At 39.2% G+C, this 12,597-nt stretch overlaps 2 protein-coding genes across 2 annotated transcripts; both read right to left on the bottom strand.

Annotated features, from left to right (window-relative positions):
* Positions 1–267: 267 nt before the first annotated feature.
* On the bottom strand, positions 268–6,160 carry LOC131324586 (uncharacterized). The gene is made up of 6 exons (XM_058356595.1): positions 5,398–6,160; positions 4,063–4,274; positions 1,441–1,693; positions 1,265–1,350; positions 1,068–1,159; positions 268–973 (listed from the first exon to the last, which is right to left on the bottom strand). The coding sequence occupies exons 1-6, from the start codon at positions 5,704–5,706 to the stop codon at positions 714–716; spliced, it is 1,212 nt and encodes a 403-aa protein (XP_058212578.1). The 5' UTR covers positions 5,707–6,160; the 3' UTR covers positions 268–713.
* Positions 6,161–8,905: 2,745 nt separating this feature from the next.
* LOC131324582 (major allergen Pru ar 1-like) lies at positions 8,906–9,912 on the bottom strand. The gene is made up of 2 exons (XM_058356589.1): positions 9,620–9,912; positions 8,906–9,396 (listed from the first exon to the last, which is right to left on the bottom strand). The coding sequence occupies exons 1-2, from the start codon at positions 9,805–9,807 to the stop codon at positions 9,108–9,110; spliced, it is 477 nt and encodes a 158-aa protein (XP_058212572.1). The 5' UTR covers positions 9,808–9,912; the 3' UTR covers positions 8,906–9,107.
* Between the last annotated feature and the right edge of the window lie 2,685 nt (positions 9,913–12,597).

Genomic DNA, 12,597 nt, shown 5'->3' with positions numbered 1-12,597 from the left:
TTGTATTACTCCCGTGTCGTTTCAAATCCATCGCATCAAATCTCTTAAAACTTGATGTTGAAATCCATATGTAACTATAAGAAACACAATTTTGTTGAGCTACTCTCACTGAATAACGATTGCAACTTCGACCATTTGAAATACATATCGATCTAAACATAACCTAGAGCTCAAAACGAAAAAAAAGGGTGTTAATTTCTCAAATCACAGCAACCAGTCTGTGCGAAGCCAGGGGAGAAATTGCATTACAACAACAGAGTAGTCAACTGCAGCTTTAACTTTTCATTCTATTAATAAGGATTTGCCTGTAAAACAAATTACATCATACCATTAAGGAGAAAAAAAGCTTTACAATCCCAATCATTGTTGTTAAGTTTACCATACCAACAGTCAATACAAAGTATTTTCTCTCATAAGCTAACATCAATCCAATGTACCGGTATTATGTAACTTTTCATCATCATCATTCATCGGCCATCGACACTTTAAGAAGAATCTCACCCTCTCTCCATATCCATCTCGACTCATGTGATAAGCAAACAGCCATTTATCAACCTACCATTATATCAGCATCACCTTTGAAGCCCTAAAAGAAATACTGGAGCTCCACAATTTTCAATTGATGATGTAAGAGAATGTCATAGCCAAAAACACAGCCACAGGCATAATTGGAGGATTAGCGTTCAACAAAAAAAAAAGGAACTTCCCTCTCATCAAATGTATAAGTTGTGGGACACGAAAAACTTGTAATCAGGGTGGTCAACTTGCAAACGACGGAGCCAGTTGTCCGCAACTCGCAATAGAGAATTCACCTTTTGACTTTCATGGACTCCATCTGGATTCCAAACAGAAACTTTGAACTTATAAGAAGCAAGCCCGAAGATGGGCAATAACAACTTTAAAGGCACGCCGGCACTCTGCAGTTGCCTTGCAGTTGGAACATGCACATGCGGCGAATCAGTGCTACTGCTACCTGCAAGAACATGGAAAACATGTAATGATCGACACAGAGGAAAGCACAAAAGCATCATAAAAAACTACATGGAGAGAGAAAGAGAGGTACAAACTTGTAAAGGGCGTTGACAGGGAATGGAATGTTAAAAAGCAGGCATCCAGATTCTGTAGAGTTGGACCCGTCGGTATCCTATATATGGGGTACCTTAATCGAGAGTATGCAAGAAACTTCAGTTTGTCTTCCAAGGAATTAGTATTATAATTACAGCAAATAGAATTTCATGCTTCAGAAAATATGAAAGAAGCTTACCATGCAACAGAAATCCAACTTGCAGGTGTTAGCTCATAACTTCTGCAGGTTTTGAGTTGTGGAAATCGAGATGCAAGGACTGCAATCTTTTGGATACATGTGACATAACATTATAATGGTAAGAGAGCATTCAAGCTAAAACATGCAAATGAACTAGGGAATCGAAAGCAACTTGCCTTATCAGCCAAGGGTTCACGGCTAAATGGCGGAGCACTCTCGAAATATTCAAATAAACGTAAACCAGGTGGGTCGCTAATCTTGCCTTCGTCAACTGAAAGTCGGTTAAAACTTTGGGCCATTGCACGCATATTGTTGCACAGGCTCCATGCACCCTGAACATGATTGGTTCCTCTTTCGGCTCCACAATCACTGCCACCATCACTACTAGTTTCCCTGGATGAATCTGCATCACTCTCTTCACCAGGCCGCCTGTAAGAAGTGGGGGAAAATATCATCAATTTGTGTACAGCAAATAGAACAATGCAAACCATTGAAACCAGAAGTCGAGGTTATCTCCTGGCATAAACAAAGCACACACCAAGCACAATCTTAGTAGAATCTCGTGGCAATTTATAGTAGGCCATACAAATCGCCACTTTGTAGACTAATCCAAAATGTAAATTACTTAGAGTGGTTCTTTCAATAAGTGTTTTAGACATCAGGACTCAGGAGAACTGCAAAACCTGGGTATGATCACAAATTTACAACAATAATGTAATTCGGTCACCAGCAATGTCACCTTTCTTCAGAAAGATTCTGCATTATAGATGGGATGCTATCTGTTGTGTCTGCTACCGTAAACTCGTTCGTGAACATAAAAAGGGACCATTAGCAGCAATCGAACTTCTATGAAAAGCAGCACTCCTTTATGTTCTTCCAAGAGCGCGCTAGTGATAGAAATAAAGCTAGTTTCTCTAAATCATGTAACCACTCTCGGCCCCAACCACCACCCAAATTTTTATTTTTATTTTTTGAAGTGCCCTGCAAAAGCTAACAGTTCACCTACACCCAAAATCTTCAAAATAGGTACCAAGAAGTGCTAAGTACGGAAAGGAAAACATAGTAAAAGGAAAGGCGAAGATGAACCAGAAGATGAAGTCAAGGAGTATTCATCAAGGGTTTCCTTGTCAGATAAGTGAAGGAATAAACTGAGTTGGAAAGCTCTCAAGAATCGAGAGTGAATGGAATGATCAAGGAAGACGGACTATGGAACTGTAAAGGTATTAGGAAAGCTGCCACTTTCTACCCAAACTATTCCACTGACGTGTTACTTCACAATGGCAACAATAGCCAGATGAAAAGCAGTTATTATTATTGAAAGCACAATAAACTGATGGACTATGTAACGAGCCCAAGAGCAAAAAAAACTAATGCAAATCTTAACCCATTTGCTTATACAAGTTGAAGTTAAGACTGGTTGTAATTTGTAAGTAAGCTAGCAGTAATCAAGCGTGTAAACCATTATCTCATGCCACATAAGGAAAAGCATTTTGAAAACAGAAAAAATCATTAAATGTCGACAAGGCTAGAAAGAGAGAACAGAGCACCATATTGGCAAAAGCCATTTTATGAAACCTGCATGAGGATGTGCCGAATACTACCCCGTCTACTATGAACAATTCTTTTTTCCAGAAATATTCTAGTAAGCAACACAATCACCTTAAAACACACCTTTTTCTACCCAATCCTTCCTAGACACTATAAATGCTTTCAGCATAACAGTGAGTTGACCTCCAAAAGATATATGGAATTTCTTTTCCCCTAAATACCAAATAGAGAAAATAGAGGTGGGTCTTCATCCCTCCACCCCACACCCCCGTTCTTTTACCTTGTTTATAAGCACACAAAGAAACATGTGTCTGCAATTAAGATCCATATTATTTTCCCCTCAATAAAGAAAATAGAGGTCGTCTCATTTTTTAACCCCTTTCCCTGGTTGTTTATATGCACACAAAGAACCATGTGTGTCCATTTAAGAAGCACAAACACGAATAAGCAACATGGATACAGGCATACAGCATGCACGGACACCTTCACATGGATGCAGCACACCCGAACACATGAACATGGATACAGCACACTTAGACACATCAACATGGCATGTCAAAAAAATTCAGGACATAACACGGGCGGGGAGATGAGTGAGCGTTTGTCTTCAAACTACAGCCATAGTGACTCATATCAAATGGTGGATATGAGTGATGATCAGATTTGGAAGGCATGAAGTAGCAGCATCCAAAAGGGTTCCAAAATGGGTACTAGTTCAAGAATCATGCTGATTGTGGCCCATCCCATGGAGGTGAACCCGCAGGCCCCAAGTCACTGCACGATGCATACAGGAAAAAAGAAGCAGGAAGACGAGAAAGACACTTCTAGCATGAACAAGGATCCAACATCGGACAAAAAATAAAAGATAACAAGCACAATAGTTAACAATCACAACAAAAGTACAGGGGAAAGAGGATTGTTGGCATTGGAAAGAAAGGTGTTGTTGCAGAGATCCACAGTGGAGAAGTACAAGACAGAACATAGGGAAAGAAGCGGAACAAATATTCTGTCATAATAGTTGATCAGTTAATCACGAGTCATGAGCTCGGACGAGTGATTCCATGCGACGATTGTTGGACAATACCTACCCCAGCATACATCAAGTAAATTGCACCACATCATATATCAAAAAATTCAGTTGAAAAGGCTTTCAAGTGATATATTATTGTATAAAACTGCACCCATCAATATGAAGACGAAGGGACAAGATGAGTGAGGTAGAGGAAGGAAATCAGAAACCAAGAGCTCACCTTAGACTCATGCCGGGCTTCGATGGGTCTATATACAGCTGAATGCCAGACAGGAATGGCACATAGTATTGCACAACAGAGTCGCTCCCATTCAGAACAAGAGGAACTCCTGCCCCATATGCACTCCACTCTTTAAAAGATTCCCACAGATCCCCAAGGACGAAGAATGGATGGAATTTGTCTTCACTTGTCCTCAATTGTTTCATGTTCGTCTGTAAATACTCCACACTTTCAATTATTTAAACATTGTGAACACAAACAGAGGGGAAAGAATTACATTTCCCAATCATAAAGATATAAAGCCCCTTCTATGAGAGCAAGTGACACCAAAATAAACTAGACTCTTGGTTAGATACGCTGTATTTTGGAGCAATCCAAATCAATGGCGGACTCAAATCCACTGAGCTGAACATAACAACTTTGCTAGGTTCAAGTACCATAAAAACTCGGATTCAGGGTGCATTCCAAATAAACGACAACCCGAAAACAACTAAGTTGAATGTAACTACTTGGCTTTGTTCAGCTAGTAGTCCTGACATGAAATTCAATTTTATTACCATATCACTTTTTGTTGTCAACCAAACAAAAGAAAGGAAAAAAAATCTTAAAAAATATTCCTTCCAATCTCTGAAATACTCCTTACAACTGGAGAACCACGCAAAAATCTCTGTTCTATGTCTTACATTCTTTGAGTTCTTGATTTACTCTCCGTGCATTGTGTGGGTATTGGGTCAATTCCGTAAAAAGAATTCAAAGCCAATACTAATCCCCACACAACAATTAGGTCCAATTCGCTAAATCACAAAACCAAGAAAGAGATAACCCAAACCACTCCCTAATTTCTCGGGTACTACTCAAATTATGTCTAGGATGCAAACAAGTTGAGCTAAGTAGTGGGTTGTTTCAACCTTGACTTGAAAGCTTATCAACATTAAAAATTGTGTCCGGCCCAACTTACGTGCACTTAGACTAATCCTGGACCAATCACACCGTTCACTAGCGGGGACCCAATCAAAGTAAGACAAATCCCACTATGGCCCCAAAGGAGTTGATAGAACCTAAGAATCCGATTTTGATAATGAGACTTTAGGAGGAGCAAACCCCTAAGCTACGAGGCCACTCAACTAAACCCCCGTGGGGTTTTCTGCTCAAGCTTAGCTAGTTTATCATTCGAATCAATCTATAACAACAATAACATGACTAGTCGAGATGTGCGTAGGCTGGCTGGACACCTGAGTTTTTTTATCGGAAAAAAAAAAAAAATGACTAGCTCGATTCGGCCCTAAAAACAACAAACAGTAAACCCTAATTCCCAAAAGTTCTTTCCATATTTACCTTAGATAAATACTGGGCTGGAACAACCGGAGTAGTGTGCTCAAGAAACCGATCCAAATTACAGCTGGGTCCCACCGGCGATGAAAACGACGCCGTGTTCACCGACGACGACGAGCAATTATCGTCCGATTCAACAACTCCCTTCTCCGCCGCCGCCGTCGACGGAGGCGCTGGCTTCGGCTTCGCCGTCCTGTTCAACTTCGATTGCCGCGGCGGCGGCGGCTGCTGCTGCTGCTCCTGGTTTTGCTTCCGCATCGGCGGAGCACAGTAGAACCGGTTCTCCATACTGCGATTTCTCGGCGCCGACATTGACCCAATTTGATCTGTATATATATATAGATACGTATATGTGTGTGTGTGTGTGTTTGCGTGGGTTGATTGAAGATTGGGTTTTGTGAGTGGGGGGTTTATGTGTGGAGTTGAAGTCTTAGTGGGTTTTTTGATTGGAGGGTTTTGGAGTGTTGATGAGAGAGAGAGAGAGAGAGAGAGAGAGAGAGAGAGAGTAGAGTTGTGTTTTCGTAAGGGAGAAGAAGAGCGGAGAAAGAAGGAAGGAGAGCAGTTGTTTGGGTTGTGTTGAAAGAGAGTGCTCCTTCACCTTTATTGCCGTGTATCCGTTCCAGAGGATTCTACACTCGTACTTTCAGTTCCAATGTAGCACCACCACGTGGTCTCCCGGACTCCTCCACTATTACATAATCAGGACAAGTTTTACAACCGCATGATTTTGCAGCGGTGGAGGAGCTTGAGGTATTATGTGACGGTGCTCTTGGCCATTGATTATTTTTCTTTTCTCAGCTTGGACTTTGAGAGACTATGGGTCTAGGCAAACTTTACAACCGCATTTTTTTGTAGTTGTAGCGGTGGAAGAGCTTGAGACATCATGTGACGGCGCTCTTGACCAATAATTATTTTTCCTTTCTCAGCTTGGATTTTGAGAGACTGAATATTCGGACCAACTTACACGTAATCCGACACAGTAAAAAAAGGACACAGTAAAAAAGTTGGGACCATCTTACGTGGAGCAAGGTTCGAACCAAGATCTCCCCAGTAGAAATCTGAGTTCTCCCCATTGGGCTACACCAAGCGGCTGATTTTAAGCTCCTTCAAGGAGTAAGAATGTGTTGTCCACTTTGATTAATTTGGGGGCTTACGCTAGATTCTCCTTGGACTTGGGGTGCCTTCAGAATAGGATTCCCCATCCTATATTTGTAATCCGTAATCGTTCATTTTATTGAGCTCAACGAATGAAATATCGATGGTAAAAATATATTGTTCAAATATCGATAATTACATTGATTGAATGACGTTTTTATAGGGAAGTGCGTCACCACAATTAAACTTCATCTTTTCAAGAATAATCGAAGTATTGATATATGATTAGCTTAATTTTTGTCATAGATATAATCTACTCGTTGAGTTGTACAAATTAATAGTGTTTAAAGTAGGTTTAACTCTTGAGTCAAAAGTAGAAGACACGTCAAATGTGTTGACATAATTCTTCGGACAAATAAATCTAAGTTTCGACACTTAAAGCCTCGTTCAATTGTATAGAAAGGAAAAACTTTTTACTATTCGACTAGTTATGGATCCCATAACTTTAATTTTTCTACCGAAAAATACATTCTCATTGCAAAAGCGAAAGAATTTTAGTTTTTATTTTTCTGCAGAAAAATAAATTCTACTATTTTTCTTCATCTACACTTTAATAACTTTAAAAAATACAATTTTTTTTACACAACATTCTCGACGACTGAAGAGTGAAGACCTTACGATTGCAACAAAAATCCCATTGTCTTTTGCAATATAAATTATGATTTGAGCTTCGAATAAGTCTGATAAAAAGAAAGCTTTTAATGAATATATAGTAAAGTTTTGGGCCATTGGTAATATATACTGTAGATTATTATGAGCCCAATAATAGAATAGTGAGGGCGACGGTGGGCATATACCCCAGAAGATTATGATTCCTCCATGGCAATGATGTGATATGTCTTCATATATCCAGTACAAAAGTATCTGAAACTGAGGTGGAAAATTTATGGGAATGTTTACCAGGTCAATCAACAGTGATGTGCAAAAATGAACTGGTTTCTGAGTTAGCCAAAGCATTCTTTTTCCAACTGGACATATGGAGGGAGAGCTCGAAGGGTCAGTATGGTTGATTGGTGGGTTTCTGTCTCGCGTGCAGAATTAATTAGGTTTCAGCTTTTGGATCAGACTGTAAGAAAGTAATTTCTCCAGACATGGATGACTTGTCACAGAGAGAGAGAGAGAGAGTTTTGGCACACTTGTGGATCAGATCAATGGCAGGATCAACGGGTCTACAGGCTACAAGGTTGGTCCTACCCAATCAGGCCTTTAGGGAAACATGTGTTGATGCTTCTAGAAGTTTTTAACACCCCATAGCTACAATATTGGAAGAGAAAACATGACCCAAAAAAAAATTATTGGAAGAGAAATGTAGTACTAACTCCACCATGGTTTTTCTATTATTCTCTCTAGTTTTCTTTATAATTATTTGTTCACTGTCAATATCGTTACAGCTTTTGTACCGGCAAAAACTATATATCTAATAAGAGATTACGCTACCGTGGAACTACTATAATTTACTGGCAATAAAAAAAGGATGACTATTAACCTAGGGTTAAGGAGAGAGTAGGAAAAACAAAATCAAAGATTTTGCATCATAGTTTTGATGACAAAGTTATTTTGTGTCGTGTCGTACCCCTTGCTCAATGGAAAGATTGAGAGTCAGAAATCACACACGAATGATGACACGATTGTTAAAGTCAGAGAAATATGCCATTTGAAAGTTCTGCAACGGGAAAATCTATTGACTATCATTTTCAAAAGAGATGTTGAAAGAGTATCTTCAAAAGGATTTTCTGTTTTTTTTTTGGACAAGGTAAATTCTCTTTAGCTAACCTTGGGGAAATGGGAGGGAGTTGGTGGGATTTGAAACCACGACCTCCTGAAGTGAGTCTAGGCTTACCAACTAGGTGCCCTTCACTTCTTGTCGACCCAGAAAAATATCCATCGAGACTTCGAGTCAACCAAGGGAAAAACTTCAAAATTACTAGGAGTAGTAATAAATTTTCTTTTAAACCGCCTCATGAGCACGCCGAATAGTGCCGGTCCTGATATTTAAGTCATCCAAGCCCTTCATGCTTGGTTGCTTATTTACTATTAAGTTAGTAGAAAATAAAAGAAAAAATAAATAAAATCAAGGTTATATTGGGTTTACATTTTTTTTTTGCCCATGGTGGGGGTTGCCCAAATCCGAGGTCTTGTAGCCCTGGGGTTGGCTCTGACGCCGAACTACTCGATAATGGTGGAATGGATTACTTTCATCAAAGATAAACTGACAATTGGACTGGACCTCCTTGATTATGTAATTTTTAACAAAAATGTAGTACTACAACCGTTAAGTCCGAAGATAATCAAACGAGATAAGCCACCTGAATAATATCAATATTGTTATTACAATTTCGTAGAAAGAGAGAAGTACGCTCAATCAAAAAAATGTACTACAACCGTTATAATTCACGACGTTTCTCTGACAAAAGATTACAATAGAATGTCATTTTATTGAACGGAAGCATAAATGGGAAGCAACAATAGACTGAAAATCACACCCTGAACCGATGATGCGAAACCAGGTCCACTCATGCAAATAAATCTGAACATAGACTCTGGGAGAAGCTTTAGTTTCAAGCTTCAGGATTTGCCAAGAGGTATGCCTCGATAGCCTTGAACATGGCCGAGGCCTTTTCTTTGCCAGACTTGATTTCCTCCTCAGTGACCTGAGCATCACCTTTGGTCTGATAAATGCTCCTGTTCTTGCAGATGGATCCTCCATCAGCAGAGGCTACGATTTTGATGTGATAAGAGATCGAATCGAAAATGCCCATCAAAGCATCGCCTTCAATGACGCTGTAACTGTAGGTGAAGTTCTCTTTGTCAATGGCATCAACTCTTTGCTTCACACTCTTATATGCGCTCCCTGCATATTAAAAAAACACATGGTAATTAGTTTACCTATGGAAAATTAGCTCACATTAGATTCCCCAAAGGCCAATCGCACTGTGAAAACTGTTTTCTTATTTGGTAAGTACAAAACGTTTAGCCGATTTTGGAAATTGTGGAAGCAACAAAAGTAATTCCGGTATAAAAACATCTGAGCAAGAACATGATAAACTAATTGGGTAATAAAAATAGGAACTAGCCTTCGCCGAGAGTGATGAGCTTGATAGTTCCAGCTCCACCATCTCCTTCAAGGGTTTCAACACTCTTGATGGCCTGTGGGAGGATTTTGGGGATGAGCGTGTCGGCGTCAAGGACAAAGGCCTTGAACATTCTGGATGGAGGGATTGAGGAAGAGACCTCCATATCGTAAGTGATGGCACCCATGGTGTTTTGGAAGTGTGGAAAATGAACAAGTGAAGGAGAAGAAGAAGAAAGATTAAGGAGGAACTGCTTAAGGTATGTAAGGAAATGGTGTGAGGAAAATGTGAGAACTAGAGGAGGTATTTATAGAGTACTGAAGTCTAAAGGTCCTCTTTTGTGGGCAGTGAACTATTCTAAAATATACCAAGTTGATTGTGAAGGTATTATTGGAAATGAATAATCTGAAGTCAAAAAAGAGGAATGTCAAAGTAGCCATTGTTGGGAAAAGGAACAAATTAAAGAAAAGAGTTCACACAACTTATTGTCCATCTGTTTTCATCAAGGAAAAGCTAAGAACAATTCCAAGCTCCTTGATTTTATATTTGTGCGAAAAGTCAAGTTGTTTGGATACCGATAACTGCCTAATCCATAAGTGCATAATAACAGTATTCATGAAATTAGGGATGGCCGGGTGGCACGTGCCACTCTACTCAATTTAGCTTTGCCCTTGTTTAAGATGTGGCGAGTATTCATGAAATTAGGGATGGCCGGGTGGTACGTGCCACTCTACTCAATTTAGCTTTGCCCTTGTTTAAGATGTGGCGAGTATATTTATTGCAGTCGGCCATTGGAAAACCCAGGTTGCACGTGCCAGCTTGCGCGCACCTCGATTAATTTTGGGGATCTGAAGGTAACAATCGGGCATAACCCTCAGTAGCCCCAAGATTTGAAATGTTTGACCTCCGTGGGAATAGACCCTGTGACCTCATAGAGAAACACTTATTGTTTTTTCATAACCACTTGGCCACATTCTATTGGAGTTGATAGCCACATAAATTTGAACCAATTTTAATAATTGGGTGGGGTCATTCTTTTCGGTTGTTATTTTGGTGTATAGTGTTCATCATACTTATGGGTGGGTACAGCTTGGAAATTCAGAGTAGTAGTTTGAAGTCTTTTGGGACATCAATGTTGACAGATGACTACTGTATTGGGCCATTGCTGCCTTTTGGAATATGAACTTCTAGAAATCAAACTTGTAGAAATGGTAATATACACTTCAATGATCATGAATCACATTTTCTTGATAATTTTGTATTCGGAATCATTTACGCGCATGTCAATTAATCTAGGGACTTTAAAGTTGATGTCCGAGCAAATTTCAAGTGGCCCGAAGGATTTTGTGGTTAGTAGTGGAAGTTGAAATTGAGAGTTCAAAAGGATAAGGTCCTTATTTGTTGTCATATTCCCACTCGACTAATTATTTATTAACTACAAATAAAGATGAATCACACCTAGGAAACCCTAAATTGGACATTCACAATCTTCTAACAAAACAATACCTACACCACAAAAGAGTAATTAAAGTTGTAGTCCACGCTACACGCCAACAACTTGCATGTTCATTCGAATTTCATGGAGGCCAAATTTTCAAACTTTGGTGCAACTAAAGGGTTTGACCGTCGTTAACTTGAACTGTTCACCTTTCGTATTTATACGAAATTTAGTGAATAACAATTTGGGTTCATGTAGACTAATTCAGTTGTTACATCATTGTCAGAAAGCACTAAGAAAAATATACAGAGTCAAGCTACCCCAAAATTTTTTTTCCTCCCTATCTTGACTTGCCGCATAACAGAATTTTGACCGGCGAGTAATGAACAGAATTCTTGCCTTCCGAGAGCTGAAATCCCAGGTTTTCATACCACATTGTATAATTATTAAATAAATGTCTTACCAAAAGATAGAAGATTAATAAAAAATTTCAAGTGTCGCAATTGATACTACCTCCTTTTTTTTTTTTTTTTCTCTCTTTCTAAAACGATAACATTTAATATTATTAATCTCAATTAAAATACCATCCTAATCCGTTACTGGTAGAGCCACTCCGACCACGACCAAAAATCACGGATCTCCGAAGACCTTGATCAGATGCTAACAAGAACCAAAACCATGCATGAACGCCAACCCATCGGTGACCACGTGTTGGCGACGAAAAAGGAGGAGCGGAGGAGGAGGGATCAGTGATGAATGAAAACCAAGAGGAAAAAGAGAGGAGTAGAGTAAAATAAATTCTTAGATCTAAGATTGAGAGAAAAAACCCTCATTGAAAAGGAGCTATCAAAAGTGGAAAAAATCATCACTGTGGAAGAAGAAAACATAACTATTTAGCCCTCCCCTCCTGCTGCCGCATATGGGTGGTGAAAACCCTAGGGCGAGGGAGGGGAAGGAAGAGAGGCGGCTAGGGAGTTTTTGAGAGAGAGATAATTGATAGTACATCAGTCTAACAATTTTGGCTCTTTTTGGAAAGTCGTGTTACTGTTTGACTGAAAAAATAACACTTTATTGCATATTAAAATTTTTCCGCTCAGAAGTTGACTTTCCACTGTGCCGTTCGAAATTCTCAGTAGTTTTCTGTGGATAAAATTTCATTTGTACGATATGTTAGGTATAGGTAAATTAGAATGCAAAAACTCATTTGATTTTTTCCAAGAGTATTGGTAGAAACACAATGTAAAACACAAATTCCGAATATAACTGTATCTAGAGTCGTTTGATATAAATATATCGACATTATCGACATACTTTAGACGACTTCGAAGACAGTTGTGTCTCGAATTATGTCCGGAAGTTGCGTCCTAGACTCTTTTCTATTTTTTTTCTTTCTTCAAGTGATACAAAGGAAGCCAATTTAGTGCAAATTAAATCAAGGCATTGATGAAATCGACAAGGAGAACTCCACATACAATTATAGCGTAATCGAAGGCCATGCTTTGACGAGATATGAGTCAATCTCTTTGAGGTATGGACGAA

The sequence above is a fragment of the Rhododendron vialii genome, chromosome 4a (assembly GCF_030253575.1).
Source record: "Rhododendron vialii isolate Sample 1 chromosome 4a, ASM3025357v1".
NCBI lineage: Eukaryota > Viridiplantae > Streptophyta > Magnoliopsida > Ericales > Ericaceae > Rhododendron > Rhododendron vialii.
This window is presented reverse-complemented; position numbering and strand designations above follow the sequence as displayed.

What these genes read in the sequence shown, in the direction of transcription:
- LOC131324582 (XM_058356589.1), bottom strand. Translation starts at nt 9,807, where the DNA reads ATGGGTGCCATCACTTACGATATGGAGGTCTCTTCCTCAATCCCTCCA. An exon ending in ATCACTCTCGGCGAAGGCTA is followed by an intron (nt 9,397 to 9,619) that starts GTTCCTATTTTT and finishes ATATGCAGGGAG; the next exon opens with CGCATATAAGAGTGTGAAGC.
- LOC131324586 (XM_058356595.1), bottom strand. Translation starts at nt 5,706, where the DNA reads ATGTCGGCGCCGAGAAATCGCAGTATGGAGAACCGGTTCTACTGTGCT. An exon ending in GTGAACCCTTGGCTGATAAG is followed by an intron (nt 1,351 to 1,440) that starts GCAAGTTGCTTT and finishes TGTATCCAAAAG; the next exon opens with ATTGCAGTCCTTGCATCTCG. An exon ending in CCTGTCAACGCCCTTTACAA is followed by an intron (nt 974 to 1,067) that starts GTTTGTACCTCT and finishes ATGTTCTTGCAG; the next exon opens with GTAGCAGTAGCACTGATTCG.